Genomic DNA, 26,694 nt, shown 5'->3' on the forward strand with positions numbered 1-26,694 from the left:
CACTGGACTGTTGAAGTGGTCCAGGGCACATACGTACACAAAAGGCTAAGAACTCTTGTACTAGGGTCTTTTTCAACTCTAACATACCCTCCCACAACATATTATCCTGTGGTTTGCCAAGTTTTATTGATTCTACCTCTACAATATTTTCCCAAATATATTCCCTTCTCTTCATTTATACAAGGACCATACTGAACAGGATCTCAGCACCTACAGACTAGATTAATGCTGTAACTTCCTAATTGGTCTTCTTGCTTCCGTTCTTGCCCCTCTCCAATCCACATACCACAAAATGTGATATTGGGAAAGCACAATTCTGACAATGTCACTCCCCTCCTAGACAGGCTCCAGTGGCTTCCAATTGCTTAATAAGTAAGGACACTCAGATAAAATGCAGATTCCCCTGATTGGCTGTTAAAGTCCATCACAATCTGACTAATGTTTCCCTTTCTAAATTTATTGCATACTGGTGTAACCCTTTCATACACTATATAGTCCAGTCAAATTGGCCTAATTTCTGTTTGCCCTATGCAATAATCTACTTTCTGTCTCCTTGTCTTTTGCCCTGGCAGTCCCCCATTCCTGGAATACATTCCCTCCTTACCTCTGCCTCTTAGAATCTCTAGTTTCCTACAAACTCATATCCATTACCTTCTAATGAGGCTTTTTCCAATCCAAGCTGTTAGTGCTGTCTCTCTATAAACTTATTTTATTTATTCTATATTTAATGATATGCGTACATGTGGTGACCTCCCCATCCCTCCAAATAATACACAAGTACTTTGAGAGCATGAATTACTATTGCGTTTTTTTGTACGCACATATTTGTGTTTGTATATATATATATATATATATGCATATACTGTGCGTGCGTGCGTGCACACACACACACACACACACACACACACACAAACTCAAAATCACCAATAGGAAAAAAACATTTTGCTACCCTCTGCTCTCTCCCTAAACAAAATATAAACTCCTAGAAGGAAGGAGCCAGGTTTTATCTTCTTACATTACATTACATATATTACTTCAATTACCTATAGTACATTACATAGTGTCTAACATTCTGGTCTCTGCCATTTGTTAAGTTAAATTAAAATACAAGTATATTCAAAACACTCTGCTCTTTTCTAGTAATTGCTTTATTGGTATGAAAAGTAGTAGTTTAAAAATTACTGGAATATTGACCTCTTCCGGTACCAGAGTGCTGGATACTGTTCTCCCATGACTATTTATAAACCTCCCATTTATCTTTTTCTTTCTTCATTCTTGAAAAACATGCAAAACACCAAACCCTGAAATTATGGACCTAATTGAGCTAAAATGGGGGAGGAGCAAAAGAATTTAATTGCCTAAATTATTTAATTGGTGGGGGTAGAGTGGGGAGTAGGGAGAGATTGAAATCCAGCTTTCAGAAGGATCATGTATACGACTCAATTTCCATCTATTTGTATCATTACATGTATGCTTCTAGTCATACTAACCAGCTAAGTGGCCCGTTGGGCTTAGAAACAGGAAGACTCATCTTCCTGAGTTCAAATCTGGCCTAAGACACTAGTTGATTACACAAATGGGTAGGTCACTTAATGCTGTTTGTCTTAGCTGGAAAAGGAAATGGCAAACTACTTACTCCAGAGTCTTTGCAAGAAAACCCAAACTGGGGTCATAAACAGTTGGACACTACTGAAATGACTCAACAACAAAATGTACGTATTATAGAAGAAGTTTGGGAATAGAGATGAGAAAAGACATCTCTGTGAAAGTTTGTGGATAATATATGGAGAAATTATCAATTAGCATTAAATATTACGATGAATATCAAGTAGATAGAAAAAATTGTTGTTATTTGTCATTATGTTGAATAATAGTCCATGACATTCAAGTGAACTGCATTTAAGTGAGGGAGGGCTGTGCAAAGTCTCCAGCCTCACTTTCTCCTCAAGAGATGTCTGGGTCTTGGAGACTGGCCTGGATTCAGTGGGAGACTTTGATCTTTTTTAAGCTAAGGACCTTAACAAATCTCAGTTTGACTGAAACAATACCCATTCAGTAATTAAGGCTAGGAAAGAAATGAGGCAGAGAATAGACTCCTTTATCAAGTCAAAAGAAAAAAATATCAATCTGGGAGGGGAAGACTCTCAGGATTTCTGGCAAAAACAGAAACAATTGCTATTTAAATTCAGGTTGAGCCAATCAAGGTCTAAACAATGACCAAGTGGGGCTTGGCCTGGGACCTATTGTTGGCCAATCTGTGAGCACCAAAATAGTAAATATCCCACCCTTCCCTGGGAGCTCCTGCCAGCTACCAGGGCTGTGGTTACATAGCCATGCTGCTTAAAGATGAGATGTCAGGATGACCTGGAAGCAAGTACTGCTTCTGACTCATACTGAACCAATGACCTTGGACAAATCAAAAACTTTCAGTGTCCCCAAGCCACTCTCTAGGATTATAAAATAGAAAGCAGTTGCAGATCTGCATTAGAAGACAAAGTTTCCTTAACCTGGAGCTCCTTACAGCAATGAAAGTATGGGTCCGGAAAAAAAAAATGTGTATATATACATCCAAGTATATACTTTAAAAATTTGCTATTTATTGCTATATTATGAATATTCCCTATGAAATGTCTCAAGCATTGAATCTATAATAGGTATACAATTATTGTTAGTATATCTTTCAGGGATATGATCTTTAAGAAAAGTCCTGTGTTTGGATACATAGGAATTTTTTTAAAAATCACTTAATCACGTACCTTTTGATGGCATGAAAAGTCTTTGATATTTGCTAGCAGAATGTACCTTCTGAGCAGTCTATCAAAACTTTTGAAAGGTTGATATGGTGACTCTAATAACTTTTGAATCATTTCTTAACCAAATTATTTTGAAACATCTATTTCTTTTTCTATTTGGGTGTCTCTCCTCTCCAATCCATTCTCCACAAACATATGGAAATTATCTTCCTAAAGCACAGATATATGTTTCTCACCTGCTCAGGAACCTTCAGTGGCTCCCTGTGGCTACTAGGTTAATATAAAAACACAATATTTAAAGCCCTTCAGAACCAGGTATCAGGATTTCTTTTTACATTTATTTTATATCTCCCCCTTCCTCCTTTCCTCTCTGCATCTTTCTTCTGAAAATCCTTAGTATTCTTCAAAACTCAGCTTGGTTGTTTCTGAAACCACTTAAATAAGCTGTTGATGGAAAATAAAGAAATGAATAATAGACAATGACATTGATTACGATTTATAATAATTCTTAGGGAAATCAACTGGATTCAAATCAATAAAACTTTTGAGACCCCTTGGAAATGTGAAGTGAGAAAGAAGAGTAAGAACTGACCCCCAAATTATGAACTTGACATTGGAAGAATAGTGGTACCTTAGATGGAACAGGAAGTTTACAAAGAAGTAGTACCCCATATTTTGTTTTGATATTTCTCATTATCTTTTCTCTAGGATCTTCAATGGTTTATCCATTTTTTTATTGTTATTACTGCCTTTTGGTGATCTTTTCATTCACATTCTGTTTATTGTGTATAGTACTCTAATGGTCCTGCTTATTCTAAATGCATCATTTTCTATAAATCTTCCTAGGTTTCTCTGGTTTCCTTATGGTCAACATTTTTTGTTGCACAATAATATTCATATACCATCTTTTTATTTTTGATTTTCAGTTGGCCCTTTGCTACCACAAAAACTGCTATGAATATTTTGATATATACTGGAATTTGATTTGTCTATTTGATTTCTTTGGGATCCAGAAAGGCATCCCATAGGAGAAGCCAACCAGGCTGATCCCAGAAGAAAGCTAAGGATTTTTAGGACAAAGATGAGAAGAGAGGGAGAGAATAATGTGAAATAAGTATACAACAGTATATTGGTACCTAATTCTGAAGGCTTTAAATATCAAGGTAGAGTTTTTATATTAACCTGAAGTCAATAGGGAACCACTAGGTTCTTGAGCAGGAGAGTGACATAGGTCTGTGTTTTAGGAAGATCATTTCCATAACTTTGTCAAAAATGGATTAGAGAGAAGAGATAATCAAAATAGGAAATGAAATTAGGGTTTTCAAAATAATGTGGTTGAGAGATGATGGGTACCTGAGGTAAGATAATAGTTATATGAACAGAGAGAACTGAGTGAGCTAAATTCTGCCAACACTTCAGTAATGCTTTAATCTATAGGTTGTCCCCAAAGTCTTGATGCTTGTTTTAAGCTACTAAAGCTTTAAAAGGGAACAGAGCCAAGATGGAGGAGTAAAAGCAGGGACTTCTCTGAGCTCTGCCCCAAAGCCCTCCAAATACCTGTAAAAAATGACTATAAACAAATTCTATAACTACAGAACCCACAAAATGACAGAGTGAAATAAATCCCCAGCCCAACACAACTTAGAAAGTTGATAGGAAGGGTCTATCACACAAGGCATGGAGAGAGCACAATCCAACATCAGCCACACTGATACAGACAGACCAAAGTAGGCCACAAGTGACTGAATCATTGGTAGCTGTGACAATTTTCAGATTTCTTAATCCTCAAATGCCAAAATGGTTAGTAAGAAAACTCTGTGGGACCTGGGTGAAAGAGGAGCACGTGATCTGTCCAGTTCCAGCACAAGTCCCAGTGCGATGGAGGTAGCAGTGGCAGCAGTGGAGGTGGCTTCTGGAACTCTGGGTCCACAGATGGTGGGGGATCAAGCAGCTGATACAAAATCCCTGAAGCCTGGGACAGTACACTCACACCCACCCCCACTGGAAGCAGAGTCCTACCTTGATAAAGAGTTAGAAAGTCAAGTATTTGGCTGGGAAGATAAGCAAACATCATAAAAGAACTCAGACTACAGAATCTTACTTTGGTGACAAAGAAGATCAAAACATACAACCAGAAGACAGCAAAACTAAAGCTCCTACATCAAAAGCCTCCAAGAAAAATATGAATTGGTCTCCGGCCATGGAAGAGCTCAAAAAGAATTTTGAAAATCAAATAAGAGAAGTAGAGGAAAAATTGAGAAGAGAAATGGGAGTGATGCAAGAAAATCATGAAAATCAAGACAACAGCTTGCTAAAGGAGACCCAAAAAATACCAAAGAAAATAACACCTTAAAAAAAAGACTAATAAATGGCAAGACTGGTCCAAAAAACCAATGAGGAGAAGAATGCCTTAAAAAAGAGAATTGGCCAAATGGAAAAGGAGATTCAAAAGCTCATTGAAGAAAAGAATTCTTTAAAAATTAGAATGGAGCAAATGGAAGTTAATGACTTTATGAGAAATCAAGAAATTATAAAATAAATGAAAAGAATGAAAAAATAGAAAACAATGTGAAATATCTCTTTGGAAAAACCACTGACCTGGAAAATAGATCCAAGAGAGATAATTTAAAAATTATTGGACTATCTAAAAGAAATGATCAAAAAATAAAAAAGAACCTAGACATCATCTTTCAAGAAATTATCAAGGAAAACTGTCCTGATATTTTAGAACTAGTGGGAAAATACAAATTGAAAGAATCCACCAATCACCTCTAGAAAGAGATCCTAAAAAGGAAAGTTCCTAAGAATGTTGTAGACAAATTTCAGACAAATCCCAGGTCAAGGAAAAATATTTCAAACAGCCAGAAAGAAACAATTTGAGTATTGTGGAAATACAATCAGGACAACACAAGATCTAGCAGCTTCTACATTAAGGAATTGAAGAGCTTGGAATACGATATTTCAGAGATCAGAGGAGCTAGGAAAAAACCAAGAATCACCTACCCAGTAAAACTGAGTATAATACTTCAGGGGGAAAAATGGAAATTCAGTAAAATAGATGACTTTCAAGCATTCTTGATGAAAAGACCAGAACTGAATAGAAAATTTGACTTCCAGATACAAGAATCAAGAGAAGTATGAAAAGATAAACAGGAAAGAGAAATCATAACGGACTTATTTAAGTTGAAGTGTTTAAATTCCTACATGGAAACATGATGTTTCTAACTCATAAGAACCTGCTTAGTATTAGGATAATTGAAGGAAATATGATAGATAGATAGATAGATAGATAGATAGATAGATAGATAGATAGATAGATAGATAGATAGATGATAGATAGATGATAGATAGATAGATAGATAGATAGATAGATAGATAGATAGATAGATGATAGATAGATAGATGACATAGGATGAGTTGAATATGAAGGGATGATATCTAAAAAATAAAATTAAGAGGTGGGAGAGGAATATATTGGGAGGAGAAAAGGAGAGATAGAATGGAATAAATTATATCACATAAAAGAGGTAAGAAGAAGGTTTCACAATGGAGAGGAAGAGGGGGCAGGTGAGAAAGAATGAGTGAACCTTACTCTCATTGAATTTGGTTTAGGGAGGGAATAACATACACACTTAATTGGGTATTTTACCCTAAAGAAAAGTAGAGGGGAAGGGGATAAAGGGGTGTGTGTGGAAGGGAGAGCAGACTGGGCGAGAGGGTAATCAGAAGCAAATACTTTTGAAAATGAACAGAATCAAAGGAGAAAATAGAATAATTGGAGGGGTGGGATAGGATGGAGGGAAATATAGTTAGTCTTTCACAATATGACTATTATGGAAGTGTTTTGCATAATTATACATGTATAACGTATATTGAATTGCTTACCTTCTCTATGAGGGTGGGTGGGGAGAAAAGAAGGGAGAGAGTTTGAAACTCAAAGTTTTAAAAACAAATGTTAAAAAATTGTTTTTACTGCAAATGGGAAATAAGATATACAGGCAATGGGGTATAGAAATCTATCTTGCCCTTCAAGAAAGTAAAGGGGAAGGGGATATGAGGAGGGATGATAAAAGGGAGGGCAGAATGCATGCCATTTCAGGGTGGGGGGAGGGGAGAAATGGAGAGAAAATTTGTAACTCAAAAATCTTGTAGAAATAAATATTGAAAACTAAAAATACACAAATAAAATTTAAAAATAAAAAAATAAAGCTTTAACAGCTTAAAATCATACCAAAATTTTTGGGATGTCCTAAATTAGGTGAATGTAGCCACCACATTTGGGCTTAGCTACATAGTAACAGATATATTATATGAGAAACTGGAAAATCACTTAAGTTGAAATAGTAAGTATCATGGAGTAGTAAAAAGAGAATCAGATTCAGAATCAGAGAATCTAAGTTCAAATTCCAGGTCTGACATTTATTACTTGTGGAATCTTGGTCACAACATGTCTAAGCCTCAATTTCCTTATATGGCCACTAAAGTCCATTCCAATTCTAAATCTCTCATCCTATAGTAAGTGAGGAAGAATGGCTGGACTTCATAAAATATATACAGAAGAAACTTTGAAGGAGGTTAACATCATTTTAAAGAAAATTAACACAAAATTATTATGCTTGGATGCATTATACTTTCTACTAAGTTGTGTGTCTGTGAGGATATGAAAATAGTTTATTAAACCTTGGTTGTTCCCTTTTCACATTTTCCTCAAGAATATACAAAAGAAAAGAAAAGAATATACAAAGGAATGGGAAAAAATAAAAGGTATTACTCCCCCATAAAAAGACTGAGAAAGGCATTATGAGGAGTGAAATGGGAAAGGTGTTTGGACTTGAAATCAGGAAAACCAGAATTCAAACCTAGTCTCAGACACTGATTAGCTGTTTGATCTTGGGAAAGTCACTTTCCTTTTGTATGCCTCAGTTTACTCTTCTGTAAAACTAGAGATAATAATAGCACCTACCTTCCAAATTTGTTGCAAGGTATAAATAAGAGATTATTTAAATGCTTCGCAAACTTGAAAGCGCTATGTAAATGCCAACTATTATCAACAACTACTAACAAATATGGCTACCTTCTAATCTCTGTATAACTGTTATATATAATCTGTAGAGAAAGAAAGAGTTTTTTCATCCACTTAAATTCATTGTATGTAGGAATTATTTCATTCTTTGTACTTGAAACCTTAGCACCTAACAAGACTGCCATGTAGCAGGTGCTAAACAAATATTTGTTGACTGGCTCTGATTGACAAAATAAACCTCAAGCTAATGGGTGATGATGGTATACTACTGTGCTATAGAAATGATGAGCTCTATGATCTCAGAAAAACATGGAAAGACTTGCACAAAATAATGGAGTGAAAGGAGCAGAATCAAGATAACATATACAGTTAGTAACAGTGATGTTGTTTTAAGAAGACTGAGTGACTAAGTCATTTTCATTCTTATAAATACCCAAATTAACCATAAAGGACATATAAAGAAAGATGCTATCTGCATCTAAAAAGAGATAAATAGGAGTATGTATGGAATGATTTTACGTGTGTGTGTGATACACATATTTATTTGTGTCTAATGGTAGCCATCTCCCACAGTGGGAGGGAGGGAAGGGAAGCAAAAAAGAAAAATGAAATTTACATGATAACTTTATTATACATTTAAAAGAAATAGCAAATTGTACATAATAGATTTGCAGTTCCATGTGCAATCATCTTATTTTATTATACGATGTTGTAAAAATGTTTGTTTTATTTCATAAATTAAAAATAAAATAATTTAAAAAACATTTCTGAGGCTAGATTTGATTTAGGTCTTCCTGACTCTAGGCCCAGTGCTATATTCACTATGCCACCTAAAGACTGGATATGAACCTGTCTGTCTACTGACCCTGAATCTATAATTCCTTCATTATCCCAGGCTAAGATGTCATATGTCTATGACTTTGAAGGTAAATGCTTCAATAGGTGTATATTTATTGTTTTCTATGATTCTTTGCCCACTGCATCTCTTTCATTTGTCCACTTTTCCCTACTCAAGTGACCATCACCCTGATTCAGGACTCATTACTTCTCACCCAGAGAATGACTAAATTATCTTTTTGCCTCTGGTCTTTTCCATCTGTAATCCAACCTCAACACAAATGATAAAGCACAGCTCTGGACATTTCACGCCTCTTCTCAGTGAACTTTTGTGCTTGATAAATACTTGTTGCCTGACTGATTGACTGATAAAATATAGCAGAATTTAATAAGTGAATGCCTTGCCCATATTACCTCCATACTCCAACCAAATCTTTCTATGTACCACTAAAAGTCCTTCACAATCTGGCTCTGCCTATTTTTCCAGCCTTATTATTCATTACTTCTCTCCATGTACTCAACCTCACAACCAATTGGCCTTGTTCTTCCTCACCCAAAACATTCCATCTTCCATTTTTGTGACTTTTCAGACTGTACACTATGAGAAAATGTATACTCTTCTCACTTCTACTTCCCAGAATCCTTAGTTTCCTTCAAAACTCAACTCATATGTTACCTCCTACATCCTTTTCTGACACCCTTCCCCAGCTACAAGTACTCTTTTTCAAAACAAATAATAAATGCACAATATGTATACCTGTGTTATATATACAAATATAACATATATACATATATGTACATACATAGTCCCCCTCAAGATAATGCAAGTTCATTGAAGGTAAGGAATATTTCATTTGTGTCTTTCTATTCTCAGAAACCAGAACAGTTCTTGGTACATAATAGATACATGATAAGTCCCTACTGAGAATTGCTATTTTCTGCTAAGATTTCTGGTGAAAGAATGCCTATTCTCTTCTCATTTTTTTATCATATACTTATTATGTTTGCCTATAACATGCCCATGAGAATTTTACAAAAATATGAACATAGCCAAGTATCAATAACTACTAGCATCTTTTGAGTTGCTCCAACTGGCCCATCCACCCCAAAAAAACCCAACAACTTTCCTTTGAGATGCCTTTGGAATCTTCCCTTCTTTAAGATAACTTAAGAATTGATTTTTGAGTTCCTTTGAAATAGAGTAACCTCCAATCCCATTTCTTTTTAATGAATTACATCAAGTTCAAGAGTTCTCCCTTCATCGTTTCAGTTGCTGGTATTGCCTTCTCCTATTGCATACTCTTTATTGAGATCCAACTGTGCATCCAGTGTTGGAGTATAGCTGTAGTAGCAATTACATCAATAGAAGAAAAATTCCATACAAATATACTTCCTTTTATTTCTATCTGTTTCTTTTCTTGCAGTTTCATCCAGAAATATTCTCTTCCATATGTCAAGTTCTTGGTAGTCTCCGTTTTTTTCAAATGATTTTTGCTCTTTTGTGAGGAGATAATGTTCATGCTAATGCAAAGGTTTATAGGTGCTTTAAATCACTATTGTATGGTTATTCATGTTTGCTAATATATATGTATAATGCACACATGTACATATATATACACACACACATATATATGTGTATATATATATATATATATATATATATATATATACATACATACACATATCCATCCATCCATATGCATAATACACATATAGAGTATTTGCTGGCTGGTGTGGTTTCTAAGCTCTTTGGGCTTCTGTTGGAATCAGTGACTGAATTTGTCTAAGAAGAAGAATCAAAGTCAATGTTCTCACTTCTATTCGTTATCCATTTTTCCAGTTGACAGCTTATTGAAATTGGTTAGATTGAAGGTACTATAATAGCACACAGCAACAGCATTTATCTATATGTTATCATTATCCTTTCATATAATTTGGTATTTATTGTGACAATAACTCTAGTCAATCAAGTGTCTACACAAAGACATGTACCTTTTCCTGTCTTTGAAGATATAGTCAACTTTATATTTTGTGGGGTTCAAAAACCTATATGTCTGGGCCTCTGAAACTTGGTGGGTGTCTAAAACAATATGAGTAGCCATATGCCAATGATTTACTGACTAGACACATTTCCAGATGAACACAAGGTGAGGCAAGGGTGGTCAACGTTACGTCTAGAAAAACTAATCAACCTTATAAATGTTTCATATTCTTACTCTGTTAGGACTAAGTAAACCTCTAGGTCCTCAAGTGCTCAACTTCATAGAACAAATCCCCTTAATAAAAAGATTCATTCTGTAAAACTTGGACTCAATCAAAAGGTCATACCCAAGGACCTAGAAGGCCATGTGTGACCTCAAGCCTCCAAGTTCCCCATCCCTGGTTTAGGATTACTTGATTTGGAGGGATCTTGTTAGGTCTTTCATAAAATTTCTCTATTAAATTCTCTTCATTACAATAAATATTGACATATGAATTGAAAATATCTTCATGGTAGTTTCTTTCTTATGTTCATGATGAGTATTGCAAAGCAAAAAGACCAGTTAACCCAGGAAATTGTGTTTCCTGTTTCCTTAGGGTACACAATGAAGGCAACTCAACTATCTCCTTTTCTCACTTTTCCTAAGAATACTTGTGTGAATCTTTTCACATAGCTTGCCATGTCTTCTAGTGTCATTTATTGGAAGAATGAAGGTCACCTCAACCAGTAGATTTCTATTCTTTGATGGTACCAAAATGATTTCAATGTCAAAAGTGCTTACAATTCAATTAGCAAATTAGAATATGTCTTTCTTTGGATCTTCTTTTAACAAGTAGAAAAAAAAAATGAACACCACACTCCATTTCCAGACTCCTTGTCTTTCCACCAGCTATCTCCTGTGCTTGGGGAGCTATCTCTCCTCATTTCTGCCTCCTTGATTCCCTATTTTTTCTCAAGACTCAGCTCAAATTCTATGTTCCACAAGAGGCTTTTACCAGTTTCCTCCATCATATGTGCTTTCCCTCTAAGATGACTTCGAATTGACCCTGTATATATCTTACATGTACATTCTTATCTGCATGATGTCTCTTCTATTATGTGAGTTCTTTCAGGACAGGGGCTGTTTCAGCCTGTCCTTCAGATTCCTAGAACTTAACATAGTGCCTGGCCCAGAGTAAGCACTAAATAAATGCTTGTTGATTGATAAAGATGGTGAAGACAACTGAAATTATAGTCATTTGGACTATGACAGCTAACCAGTCATAGTTACATAAGAAACCTTCAATTGCAAAGTGCTGCAACAAACATGGTTATTATTGGGCAATAATGGGTCAGGGAACACAGCAATGGAATCTAAAAAATTCATTTAACAGAACTTTTTTTTAAAAGAAAATCCATACACATGGCTTTAAGTATTGCTAGATTTTTGTTTTTTTCTTGGTGACCATCCCTGCCCAGATATCATAAAAGAATCCGTTTACACTTTCTTAACAGAAAAACAAAAATGTTTCCAGCACCTGTCAATAGAAACAGAGCATTGGACTGGAGAGGTGCTTTGTGGTTGTTCAGCCATTTTTCAGCCATGTCTCTCAGCCATGTGATCCCATTTGGGGTTTTCTTGGCAAAGATTCTGGAGTGGTTTGCCATTTCCTTCTCTAGCTCATTTTGCAGGTGAGGAAACTGGGGCAAACAGGGTTAAGTGACTTGTTCAAGGTCACAGAGCTAGTACATAGCTGAGGCCATATTTGAATGCAGGAAGATGAGTCTTCCTAATTACAGGGTTGGTACTCTATTTACTGAGCCACCTGGCTACCAGAAGGGTATTTAGGAGTCATGAAAGCCAATCCCCCTTTTTCTATAAATAAGGAAACTGAATCTAAGAGATGTTAAGTGATGTATCCAAAGACAAACCAGTATAACTTAAGGAGCAAATCTAGAATTTGAACTCAGGTCCTGAGACTTCCAGGTGAGCACACTTTCCACCACCCTACAAGGTCTCCCAGTTGGTTACAACTCTCTCCCTTACCTAGGCAAGCTTGCTCTGCCGTAGTTCCCTAGGGCTACAGAGAAGTATGGATAATTCAAGTGGCTGAGTTACTGGTTCAGCTGGTAGGTACCAAATGCAAATTGTTTGTAAACTTCTTGAGGACAGGGACCCAGTCTTCTCATTCTTTATTGGGCTCAGAAGACATTGTATGTAATGCTAAGCATCCAGAAAGCTCATGATAACTATTTGCTGAATTAAGCTTAAAAATTTTAGCTCTGAAGGTCAGCGTGTATGAACACAATATTTTATAGAGCTTATAAGGGCCCTTATGAACACTGTGTAAACCACACTTGGTGGAACCCATAGGAACTTCGGGTCAGTAAGGTGTTGCAGACCTAAATCTCTGAACTCTGGTTTCATCTTTAGGGCTTCTATAATAGTCTTCCACAGTCAAAAACATTATAGGGGATGCCTGAGTGGTCAAATTATCTGACAAACTATATCCATTGCCCCCACCCACTCCCACCTCAAAAAGATTCTCCTTCTTCCCTGTAATGAACTCTTAAAATCCAATGTTTTCCTAGCCTTTTGGCACCCTATATGTAACAGAGGGGCATGTAAACTCTGTTTTGTTTTTCCCAGACTTTTCCAGAAGGGATATGGTGAAATCTGCCATGGCAGTATATATAATTCAGTGTTAACACATAACATGGCATTATCCACAGTGTCCTATGTGGCCAAAGGTATTGAATTTTACTAAAAGAAGGGGGAAAAGAGAATAGGGTTTCAGCCGTTTTCTGATTACATGACCAGACGATGCCACAAACTCTTGGCACAGGCGATAAGTACACACTGTGCTGGAAAATCAATAGTTTGTGAAGGGGATCCTGAAGGGAACTTTCCGTTATTGAGGTTTGAAATAACTTAGCCCCATACTCATAAATTCCTGCAGCGCAGGGTGCACTGTGTCTCAAAGCAAGAAAACACAACTCTTGCCCTAGACCTACAAAGCAGGGAGCTGTTATTTCTACTTCTAAAATAGTCAAGGTCTCAATTGCAAAAATCTCACTGCGTGTTCCTTTCTTAGATGGTATTTGGGGCTGCAGAGAACAACAGAAAGAACACCTGGGTGTTCAGAAGATCTGGGGTCAACTCCCAACGTAGGACCTTGGCAAGTCTTAAACTCCCCGTGCCTCTGTCTTCTCATCAGTAAAATGTGAGGGGTTAGACTAGAAGACATTGCAGGTCCTCTTCAACTATAAATCTGGTAGGCAAATGGTAGGCAATAGAGAAAATAGGTGGCAAGGGGATGCATGCTTGTGGAGATACTCACCACAAATTGAATTTTAAGAAAACAAGATGTACTACAACTACAAACTTCCTAAGTAGAAAAATTAAAATCACTATTATTAATCACATAATGAGTTGTCCTGGGTTTTCTTTAAATAGCAATCTCTCCTATTGGGTTTAATATATGATTCTTTAAAAAAAAGTACATTCATTTATAGTCAGCTTCTCATAGATGTGTGTGTGTAAAGTGAAGCATTGCTATATGTGCTGGTCACTTAAGCTGGGAAGATAAGCCTTCTCTCTTCCTTGGCAATTTTTCACATGAACCTTTATAAGTGTTTGTAGTGACTCATTTGGGCAGCTAGGTGGTACAGTGGATAAAGTTCTAGGCCTGGAGTCAGAAAGACTCATCTTCCTGAGTTCAAATCTGACCCCAGACAATTATTAGCTGTGTGACCATGGACAAGTCACTTAGCCTTGTTGGCCTCAGTTCTCTCATCTGTAAAACGAGTTGGAGAAGGAAACAGCAAACCCACTCCTGAATCTGTGTCAAGAAAATCCCATATGAGGTTACTAAGGGTTGGACACGTCACTCATTTTGCTCATCCCTCCAAATTCCCTGTATATATGTCAAAGTACTTGGTTATTTCCATTTTGTTCCACCTCTTAGACTGTCATTTCCTTAAGGAAGACACTTACTGTGTGCCAGGCACTATGCTAAACACGTTACAGACATGTCATTTTGATCCTTACAACAACCCTAGGAAACTAATACTGCTAGGGTTGGAAGCTCAATTCCATGTGGACAGTCTTGGGCGGGTAAAGGTGGAAACTTCTAAATCTTAGAGTTCTCTCGAGACCCCCCAGGAAACGGCTGGGAATCGAGGTGAACCGAGCTATCTCGTGTATTTCCGCCTCTTCCCGTGAGAAACGTGATGGGAGAGAGCTCTCCCCGCCCTCGAGATTGTCCCGGATTGGAGCACACCTAGTTACCTAACAGGCACGGTATTCAGATGCAAACTATGCCGCTGCAGAGCTTAAGTAGGATCAGGAAAGCCTGAAAGCTCTCTTGGCGGGAGGGGCGCGGAGCGGACAGGACAACAAGGCTCCGCTTTTCCTCTCTCCTCTCTCCCCTCCCCCTCTCTCCCCGCTTGTACTTCTACTTCCAATCTCTTATTGTAAGATCTTTGCCTCCTTGGGAGATCTTTCTCTTTCCCTCCTAAGGAAGAATTCCCCTGCACTTATAACTAGACCCTGAAATAAAGCTCAACCCTTGTTCGACTCTGGAACGTCCTTTCTCTCATACGAGCATCCGGTTTGGCCAACTGAAGACCTCGGGAGGTGAGGTAAGAAGACTCGGGTAGCCCACAGGCCTCTAGGCCTGGCATAATACTATAAAATTATAATTTTGCAGATGAAGAAACTGATGACTTTCCCAGGGTCATACAGTTAGTAAGAGATTGAGGCTGGATTGGAAGTCAGGTCTTCCCTGATTCCAGGCCCACATGATCTATTCACTGTGCCACCTAGCTACCTTGCAAGGTAAAGACTATTGTCCTCTTTGGTGGTATCCTCATCATTTAGCACAGTGTCTATAGGCTCCTGAAGTACTAACTTTAAAACTTATCAACCAATAGGACTGGCTTGCTATTCAGTCATTTCAGTCGTGTTTGACTCTGTGACCCCATGTGGGGTTTTCTTAGCAAAGAGACTGGAATGGTTTGCCATTTCATTCTCTAGCTCATTTTATAGATGAGGAAGCTGAGACAAACAGGGAAAAGTGACTTATCCAGGATCACACAGCTGGTAAGTGTCTGAGGTCAGATTGGAACTCAGGAAGATGAATCTTCCTGATTTCAGGTCTGGCACTCTATATCCACTGATGTATGTGTGTATGTATGTATGTGTATGTATATATGTATATATCTAATGTGTATACATATATGTATATATTCTCTTTTTTCTTCTAAACCTATAAAATTAAAGCATCTTTAAGCCTTAGTTTCTTTATATGGTGAGAACACCGGATTTACAGCCAGAGTACTTGGGTCATCATCCTATAGCTCTGATTCACTATGTGTGACCCTTGTCAAATCTTTTCACTCCTCTGGACCTCGGTTTCTTCATCTGTAAAATGGGGAGGCTGTAGATTTGATGAGAAGTCAGTGTAATACAATAAAAAGAGCACCAGCTTGAGTCAAAGGGCCTATGTTCAAATCTCAACTCCAAAACTCCCTGTGATTTTAAGCAAGTAAGTCACTACTTACCATATTGAGAAGGGGGCTCTCAGTTTCCTCATCTGTAAAATGATGAGAGAAGGCCATAAAATTAATGAGGAGACAGCATAAACCAATGAAAAGAATACTAACTCTGAGATCAGAGGATCTGGATTCAAATCCCAGTTATCACTACCAGTTTGATGTTACGTAAGTGACAACTTCAATGGGCTTCTGTAAAATGATGTGACTGGATTTCAGACTGGTAGTATTTATGAGTCCCTTCTCAGAACAATGCTTTTATATGCATAAAATGAAACAGTTAGTCATGTGACCCTGGGCAAATCACTTAACCCTGTTTGCCTCAATTTCCTCATCTGTAAAGTGAGCAGAAGGAAATGGCAGACCACTCCATTATCTTTGCCAAGAAAATCCCAAATGGGGTCACAAAGAGTCAGATATGAGGGAGATGACTCAACAACAATGCTTAACATACATAGGATTACAAAGGAAACCAAATAACATTGAAATTGCTATCCAAAAAATTTTTTTTCAAGTCCATAGACCCCAAATTAAGAACTATTGGATTAGGTGGCTTCTGAAGACCTTTTCAGCACTGAGTTTATGATCCTATGACCTCTAAGATCCCTTGCAGCTATTAATCTTATGATCTTTTAAAAGATATCATTGATATCATTTTTAACATATATTAATATCTTTTATGGGACATATATTTTGCAAGATATTATTGAAGAAATATCTAGAATGCAATTCTTATAGCGCTCCAAGGTCACCCAGTTTCATCGTCCAACTGAATATTATTATACTTGACTTTTCCTTCCTTGTTCTTCGATGAATGGTTTGGAAGACATTTATTTGTTTGTACACTAGAGAAAATGAATGTATTTTTGAAAAAAAATTTTAATAGAGATCACTTCTTTCTTTGCTAAAGGGGTACCTGGTGGCTCAATATGAAACATCAGGATGTAGCTGATTAATATACAATGCCCTCATCCAATCCTTGTTTGAAAAGAACTGTGAATAATATAGAAGAGCAAGGGTCTTAATCCTTGAAAAAAGGGGGGAGATCCTTGATGTTCAGTACAAATCTAAGCCTAAATAGCAACAAAATAACTTATCATCATAAAGTTAAATAACTTCCTTGTATATTATGGGATGTACTGCAGGGAAACCAGGATTCAGTGTCAGAAGTGGTCCATTTGTAAACCCGAGAGAAAATAATCATCCTTTTTAAAGTATCCAGGCTTTAAAGGTGAGCTCTTCCCAAATTTTTATATGCCAACCAAAGAGACACTGTTTGGCACCAATTCCTAATAGGTCTCAGAAATATCCCCCCTTTTCTCTGTTATATCCTCTGCATACTTGCTTCCCAAACCTTTTTCAATTGAGTGTGGTGTCCAGGAAAGAGCTCTGGATTTAGAATCTGAGAAACTGGATTTTGGGCCAATCATCACCTCTTTAAGCCTCCTTCTTCTGTTAAAGGAGGGAAAAGACTACATGACTTTGAATGTCCCTTCCATCTCTAAATCTAAGATCCTAATACACCTTCCAAAAAAGACCCAGTAAATGCATACAGATGATGATGAATGAATTCTATCAACTGTCTTCATGAAAAAGAAGGCCCACACTCCTTTTTAGTGTATGGAATGTGTGGAAGATTGTGAACATTGAGCCTCAGGAGTCTCCTTTGCCTGTTCAAAACAGACCTGATTTTAGTCATTTACTGCTGAGTCAATTCTGAGCCAAGAATTTTTGGCACTTATTAGCTAGGTTCTTTAGAAGCTGACTGAGCCAGTCAGAGATCAGCTGGCAGCAAGCAGGGCATTTTAAATTTATTGTGCTCCAATCAGAAAGCTGCTGAATACTGTGCTTCTTAGAAAAGTGCTGCCCTTGTCTTTTTCAATGAAAAGCGCATCGGTATTCATTAGCAAACAGCTTTTAACCAGTGCAGACACTGAACACAGTAGACACCAATCAATAGAAAAAAATAACTTCTTTTTATTTACAAAAAAAAATCCAAATATTGGATGCTGTAAACAAAATTCACAATCTGTTCCCTCTAGTACTGATGCAAACATGTCAGTTCTTGAGTCTGTTTTCCATCAACTCTCTTTCTGCCTGTGACAGAGCCTATTGTCAAAATATTCCAAAAGAGCAATCCATGGATCAGTTTGTTGCAACAGGATGCCCTGAGAAGGCCATGATAGGGTAGGGGTTGGAGAGATAACCCATCGGCACCATCTCTTCCATACTGCAAGATTCTGCAGCAGCCTAGCCAAACTTTCTTGAAATGATCACTTTCACTGTTCACTTTGCTAGCAAGCCATTATTACACAAGAGCAAAACATTACAGAGATTTCCTTCCTTCACCCTGAAAGGGGTTCCACTCAAAGGAAACCTTATCAAATGAATATATTGAAATAGGTGCTGGATATGGAATTATACTTTTTTCTTTTTTTTTCTCTTGGTTTCATTCCACACACTTCATCTTCAAAAAAAAAAAGCTAATTTTTGAACTTCTGAGAGCTCTCAACAGAATACATTTCATTTACAAAATATTCCACAATAGTCATTACAAGTTATGCATTTAAAGGATTGGATGCATTGTAAAGCAACAAACGATATAAGCTAACCAAAAGGGCTGGTAGAAATTGTATGATGTTCTCTAAGTGTGTCACGCTTCATTGAAAATGACAACATTCTTCAACTATTACATTTAAGGGCAACATTAAAATAGTTCCTCTAACTGAAGCTTTCATGTACTAAGTCTGTTTTATGAGAAAAAATAATTTCTCTCCATATACAAATATATCCTCAGTGTAAAATCCTTGAGGCAGCTGGGTTTATTACCAATAAGATAAACTTTCAACAGGAAATGATCTCTTCCATTAATTTTTTTTTTCTGATTATCCAATCCAATGAGGAGACTCTCCAGTAGATTAAATCTCCTCAGCAGTCTAAGTCAGATAGAGGCAAAGAGCAAGTCACAAGCATGATCCAGCAACTGGTTCAGTGTAAAGAGTGAGCACTCTGAAGTCAGAGAACCTGGGTTCAAATCCCGTGTCAGGTGGACCTCAGTTCCCTCAGTTGTAAACTGAAAGGGTTGAACTAGATAAGTCTCTGAGGTCCCTTGGAGTTCTAGATTGGCATGTCCTCCTGGTATACACGGGGTTGTTCTCTTTCTGAAGCCAGATATCCAAAATCATTTTGCAGCAGATTATATGAAGTGGGGAAAAACACATACATACATTCCACCATTTGTTCAGATACATATGCATAGAGGACTATATACATATATATATATATATATATATATATATATATATATATATATATATATATATATATATATATATATATATACATAATAGAAATAAATTATATCATTCAAAATGCAAAGACTGAAGGTTGTCTGAAGCACAGGCTAAAGCACCTGAAGGCAAGACGCTGTCATTTAAAACCAAGCAACCAACATTTTATCAAGCAGAAAAAGGACGCAAGTGTGAAAGGAAAATAAGGGGGGAAGTATCTATGCTGTAAGATCAGGCTCTTCCAGACAAATTGACTATGTCATAAATTAACAGCATATTTGTGGTTGCCACACAGATCGAGAACTCCCCCCCAAAAAACTTTTAAAATAGTGAATGAGTCATCTGTAAATAGTTGTGCTACGAAAGGATGTCCCAAATTACCAGCTGCTCCTATTTCCCCTGCCTTCTCAGGATTTTATCCTAGAAAATCCTCCCAAGGGTTAATATAAGCAGATTTCTGACAAGTGGGTCTTGGGCTTGATCTGGAGGTGAAGAGCGAATGAACCCTGGGAAACAAACTTTGCCTCTTCACTACTAATTTGAAGATCCTTTTACAGGCAGAAAGGGAAGGGGAGACTGAGGAGATGGGAACCAAGATGGGACAAAGTAAGGAGAGGATCCCTAGTAAACACAGTAAATGGCAGTGCAATAGCTTTATGGTTCCTGCAGAAATCACAGGAAAGGCGCTATAGTAAACAAACTGGGTTCCTGTTACAACTTCAAAGAAAGGAGTACCAAAGGCAGCAAAAATGGATGTATTCAGTCTTATATATCTTAATAACTCCAAGAAAGCAAATCAAAACCATTAAAATACACTGCCAACAGGATGGCGGGTTCTTCCTTGATCCCCTTTAATTTTTCTTAATGCTAAAACTGCTGCTCTAGTCAGCTCTTAAAATGAAATGCCATAGTAAGTAGTCTTTCTCTAGGATCTGAGCTTGTTTTGTTTCTTGCTGGTCATTTTTTAAAAAAAGTTTTTATGTATTATGTATTTTTGTTTTCAGTTATTTCATTGAAGAGACCAGAATTTGGCGGAATTCAAGGAGGAGGGGTGGAAGTGTCATTTAAGTTGAAATCATAATGCATGACCTTTTCACAAATGTAGAACTAATTGATTTCTTGGGAAAGAGGAAATGAAAGTGAATTGTTTTAATGCAAAGTGATTTAAAGTACAGTACTGAACATTTAAATGCAGTGTGACACCCAGATTAGAGATGTTTCATGTTTGCATGAATGTATAAATTTTATATTATATATATCTATATATTTCATATATAAATTTAAGCCATTGTGCAACACTCTTCAAAGGGTCATTTCACATTTGCTAAATTCTAGTGGTCCTGGAATGCAGAGTGCATTCTGTAAAAATATTAATTTAACTATTAACAAGTAATGTTCCAATCACCAACTAAGACAATCTCCTTTAAGCAGTCAGGGATTAAATAGTCTATCTTTGATCCATGTTTCACTGATTTATACATTGCAGAGGTATGCAGTCAAGAAATTGTGGGTTGGGAACTGTCAAAATGACAATATAATACACAACATTAAGAGGGAACCATTAATCAGATATTCTACTTGTGGCAGACTATGGCTCAGAGATAACTCACTAAATCATGTCTTCCCTGTTCTTGCTCTCATATTGTTTACCTTTTTTCCAAATGGGTTATTTACTTCAGAAATTTAGATACGTTATAAATTCATCACTGCAATGTGCCCACGTCTCATGACATCCTGCTGGAAACTGGAAAACACACAGTACTTTATTTAAACACTCCCTAATTGCTACATTGTCCTAGACCATATTCAATGTATTGTGTGTATATATACATATATAACATACACATATATACACACACACACACATAATATACACACATACACACGGCAACTATAACATCACACTGACAATAATATTAACTTTATACAAGTATTTGCCAAGAAAAATAGGGCATTTCCTCCGCCATTTATTCACAAGCTTATGTTGGGTTATGTTTCTTCTTGTGTCCCTGATAAAACAAAATACATGGTTAAACCACAAAATTGTGTTGTTGTTTTACTTCAAATTTTCTGAAGGCAACAGGCACTTTGATTCATATTGGTGTATACAAATATAATATTTTTTAAAATATTATACTACCCTTTCTCTACTTGGGTATTTTGTCTGTGAAATCTTTGGTCCTTGAGCATACTTTCTTTGCTACAGCTGTTTCTGTTTGCATTTTCACATTTTAAAAACGTGAACTATGCACTCAGCTGGAAATAATGCAATATGTCATTGTAAGATCTGCTGTTTTTCCATGATAACTACGCCAATCTACTACTATTCATTTGGAGCAAGCTTGTTCAGTTAGAGCATTCTATTCAAGCAAGCAGTACATTCTATGGGATCATTCCACAGACGGCATCTGTTTGCAAGCTCCAGAGATAGCCATTCCAATATATTTGAGATCAGCTTTTCTCTGCATTATGCCTCTACAACTTTTTCATTAAACTCCAAAATATATAGTAGTAAATTGGATAAAATTATTTTTTTCACATTCTCCCATTTTCAAATACCATTCTAGAAAAAGCTTTCCAACTTTGTCTATGCCAAAGCTATGGGAGCAGGTACTGCAAAACCCATATTGTCATCAAGCACTCCTTCCCTTTTTATTTCAGGAGAAGCTAGTTGCTTTTAATGACAGGCCTCTTGTGCTCCAGGATAGAATCCAATTTTTTTTCTTTTTTTTCTTTTTTGTTTTTTTTTGTTTGTTTTGTTTTGTTTTGTTTTTTTTTGATTCATTTCTAGATCATGCTCCCATATCTATTAAAAGACCCATAAGCTTGTTAAGCTTGAACACTGGAGCAGACCACCATTGCACAAAACACACCCCATTCTACAGACAGGGTCACTCTTTTTTTTAAACTTCTCAGGAAAAACATTTTCCCTCTGGACATTTTAGAAATGGTCCTTAATTGCAGGGCAACCAAGTAGAGTATGTATGCTGCTGGCATGTGAACACTGGCTGAACCTGGGCAATATAGTAATTGCTAAAGTTGGCATCTGCTACATATGGAGCTGGCTGGTAGTAACAGGTGACATTGGCCACATTGGGGATAATATTTTGCTCAGCCAGCACACGGATAGCCAGCATGGTAATGAGATTCAAAGTCTGTCTTCTCTCGTGTCCCATCAAACACACCGTACTTTCATTCACCACACCGTGAAGGGTCATGAGATAGTCATACTTGCGGTCTTCCAATCCCACAAAGTGGTTCTGCAAGTAGGATTCCAATTTTCTCTGCTGTTCACCAATGTCTGAGAAGTCGATGAAAAATCTGGAACACATATACCTCTGGAGGGACTTAATTTCAGCTTCAGAAGCAGCTCTAAAGCCCCTAACCAAAAGGTTACAGTATTTGAGAAGCCCTCCTCCTCTGATTTCTTCTGGATTTCTGGTAGCAATGACCTTGTTGCAAAGGTGATCAAAGGCTTCTTGGAAATCCCCATAGACACTCTCCCCGATTATAGTGGGGTGAAAAGTTTCAGTCATTGGATTCTCTGAGCATTCATAAAAAAGCAAGAGAGAGTCTAACTTGATTTGGAAAGAGTCTACACTGAACTCAAACTGGCGCCGCAGGGAATCCACAAATTTCAGTTCCACATTTTTGCCACTGTTGTTTGACAGAGAGATGAGACTCCAGCGGTCTGAGTCATTGCATACTTTTACCATTTTCTGCACGTAAGCTTCCTAAAACATGAAAGACAAAGCAAGCAGATGAACACGACTACTAATTTAAATCAACCTCTTTTCACAAGTTAGAATGCAGCTGGCTCCTTTCACATTTTACTCAAACGCCCTAGGCTATCTACAGGTTTGAATACTCCCCTTCCAGAGGTTCCCCTCCCCCGCAACAAACTCATCTCCTAGGTAAATGAGACTTTTACAGCCTGGGATAGAGAAAAGAAGAAAAATATAAGTCTGATGTTCCTAGTAGATCGGGTTCAGTACTAACAGGTTCCGGGACAATGTCGGTGGTATTTCCTGAGAAGGCTGACTGCTCATGCCCACACAATTTTAACCAATTGCAAAAATGTTGCCAAAAAGGCTGACTCTGTAAGCCTTAAAGCATGCGGGTTTCCAAAATCCAGAGCCCATAACCGATTCATATTTTCCAATACAACAGCACTCAACTCATTGTCTCAGTCTTACTTCTTCAACGCAGTCTCACTAAGCTTGGGAGTCCTAACAGGACTCACCAAAGAAATTTAAATGGTTAAATAAATACAGATATTAAAATAAGCGACTTTCAAAACGTCACTACTTTTTAGTTCCTGAAATCCGTTCCAATGGAAACTTTCTTAGATAATGCATGCAAGGCTTTTTAAGATAAAATAAAATAAAAAATAAAAAAGGGTGTGTGTGTGCATAGAAAGAAAAAAGGAAACAAAATATTTAATAAGCGCCTACTACGTGGGCACTAGATACATTTTTACAAATGCTTAAATTTACGTGAGCTACCAACTTAGTAGATTCCAAAATTTATTCTCCAAAGCGACGCTAGGTTGCACGCACTTTACAGAGCCTCTAGTGGGGGGGATGGGGGGGTGTAGAGAGCTGGAGAGGGAGTAAGGAAGGTAAGAAGTGACTTAGAGAAATACATAACTTTTTTTATGACACGACTACATTGCTGACTGGTAAGGGAAATAGGACGAGGGAATGAGGGGAAAGGGAACACTCTAAAGCACCTTTAGTCAAAGCTAACTTTTCCGGCTCCATTTCCAGATCAAGAAAGTCCTACTTACTTCCATTCCAATCTGACTTCCCTTTGCAAGTCAATTCATTAGGAAGACTGACTTTTACCTTAAGAGTTAGAGGCGTAATCTTCTCCTTATTCACTCCTTCAGGCAAGAAATCCAATAGGCAGTCCAGGACCACGTCCTTGACAGTCTGAAACTCCTCTTCCCCCTGGAGATCTGCGCAGAAGATGAGGTCCAGGTCCTTGTAGCCCAGGCCACTGTCCTGGTGCAGGACGTGGCTAGCGGCGGAGCCGTTGAGTCGCACGTCGCGGACCCCAATGCGCTTCTCCTCCAGGCGGCTCCTCACCACCTTCACGATCTGACGGGGCTGCATCTCCAGGGTGGGAAAGTTGCCCCGGCCGTGGATGGGGATCGTCTCGCTCAAGATGTCGTCGAGCCGCTGCACTTGCTCCCAGCTCAGCACGTTACAATGCATGGTGGGGTTCTCACAGCAGCCAACACAGCAGTTATTCCCACCAAAGCCGCTGTTGCTGCAGCTGCAGCCGCACCACTCGCCGCCGCTGCCAGTACAGATGCGGACGCTTTTGGCGCTTTCGTCATCAGCCATGGTAAAGAGCCGTTTTCCCTCCGTTGCGAAATGCCCGGTGAATGCCAGGTTTTGCCCTAGGAGATAAGAAAGCAAAAGAAAAGATAAGTTAGAACCATTAAGCGGGTGGCTGGCGGCGAGGAGTCAGAGCCCCGTGACAGCCTGAAGATCCCAACCTAGGAGTTGCTGGATGGTTTTCCACTACAAATCTAAGGAAGATTTTCGCTTTCCCTCCCAGTCTAAAAATTGGACCTCTCCCCTCTCTCCCACATACACAGACCAGAAACCCCCGCAGCTTAGCCCAAAATGAACAGAATAGTCTCAGCTGCAAAAGGATGAACTGGAACTGATCCCATGTTCCCGTCCCACTTCTGTCACACCTGGGCTGAGTCGCAGCCTCCTGATCCGAAGAGTTATGAGTGTATGAACACAACAGCGAAGGAGAGAAAGCTTGGGACAAAGTGCAGAGGAGCCGTGGGTAGCTGAAGCGCAGAGTCGGGCAAAGGGGCTTCTCTTCCTGAATCCTGGCCAATTAACCTCTTTCGTTACTTTCTGTGCCCTGCTCTCCCTGGCTGGCAGAGAGTGCGGGTCTGTCTCTGCGTGCGCGAGGTCTTTACTCTTTTTTCCTCCACCTCCTTTTCTTAAGTGCTGCTCTCTCCCTTGAGGAGACTGGGGCAGCTGCCGTCGGGGCTACTCTATCCTGGGCTGCCACTGGCTTCCTGACGCTGCTGCTGCTGCGGCTGCTGTCCCGCCACCGCCTCCGCTTAAGCTTCCGTCTCTAGAGCTTTAGCAGTTCTGCTTGGGAAATGTCTTCTGTACTTTTTTATATGGGATTTCTCCGAGCTTCCGGGGATCATAGTCGCTGCACTCTAGCCACACCCACTTCATCTACATAGAGTTCGGCCTTCGGACCCAGTTCTGGCTCCCCCGCCCACCTCATTTACATAGAAATCTGCTTCTGCCCTCCCAACCCAGACTAGAACCATCTTTTGAGAGAGAACACCACCCTTTTTTTCTCTTTTTTTTCTACGCCACCTCTTTCTTTTCCCTAAGAAGCAGCATTGAAAATAGTTGTGTTTTTTTTTTTATAAAGAATGAAAAACAGCTTAAGTAGGCTACTGAAATTGTATCACCTGTTTAAACTACTGAAACTTCCTAGGGAAAAAAAATTGAATTTATTTTGCAAGGAATTGCTGCTAGTCACTTCATTAATTATGCTCAATTAAACGAGTGGAAATCCCAAAAGGTTCCTTTAATAAAATATTTTAGACAAGCGTATGAATGAATGCAGGGGTTATTCATAAAGTCTAAGTGGGGCTTTGCTTTTTTATTTTTCTCCCTTAATAACCTTGATTTAAATGTAAGTACAGTTCCTACACTTTTCCGATCAACGATACTTTAGCATGGAAGAAGGGAAGAGTTCGGGGTAACTGAGATTCAGTTCCAGCAACAAGTATATATGCCAATGAGTACACCCAAGGAGATAGCTCCTGAGATTCCGGCCGGGCGCATCAGGGGAGGATGCTGATGACTCATGCACCCACGTAAAAGTGTTTCTCCTAGGGCTGAATTAAAACTTGAAGAACAGCAGCTTGATGGACAGCTGGAGTCGCAGCAGCTCTACCCGACCCAACGTCACTGAGACCTGCGCTCCAGCCCCAGCTGCACGGAGAATCCTGGAGGCTTTGATGAGGGAAAGGCTAGACCAATCACCGAAGCCTCCGCGATGACGCTTATGCCTTTCTCTCGTCTAGTGGAAAGGAGGGTAGTGGGGGTGGGGGGTGGGGGGAGGGGGAAGAAGCCAATGGGCGAGTTGCGTGGGCGGGGCTGTGCCTGCTGTCAGAACTGTCTGAATGAGCTCGGTACGCGCAAGAAGGGGGAGTGGGAGAGGGGATAGAGGAGGAAAGACGTTGCCCTTATGTGGACCAAGCCGCCCACGCGGGGC

At 38.5% G+C, this 26,694-nt stretch overlaps 1 protein-coding gene across 1 annotated transcript; it reads right to left on the minus strand.

The window, feature by feature from the left end:
* Nucleotides 1-21,352: 21,352 nt before the first annotated feature.
* Nucleotides 21,353-25,578, minus strand: TENT5A (terminal nucleotidyltransferase 5A). The gene is made up of 3 exons (XM_072642676.1): nucleotides 25,130-25,578; nucleotides 24,267-24,826; nucleotides 21,353-23,153 (listed from the first exon to the last, which is right to left on the minus strand). The coding sequence occupies exons 2-3, from the start codon at nucleotides 24,768-24,770 to the stop codon at nucleotides 22,374-22,376; spliced, it is 1,284 nt and encodes a 427-aa protein (XP_072498777.1). The 5' UTR covers nucleotides 24,771-24,826; nucleotides 25,130-25,578; the 3' UTR covers nucleotides 21,353-22,373.
* Nucleotides 25,579-26,694: the final 1,116 nt, after the last annotated feature.

This window comes from Notamacropus eugenii, chromosome 2 (genome assembly GCF_028372415.1).
Source record: "Notamacropus eugenii isolate mMacEug1 chromosome 2, mMacEug1.pri_v2, whole genome shotgun sequence".
NCBI lineage: Eukaryota > Metazoa > Chordata > Mammalia > Diprotodontia > Macropodidae > Notamacropus > Notamacropus eugenii.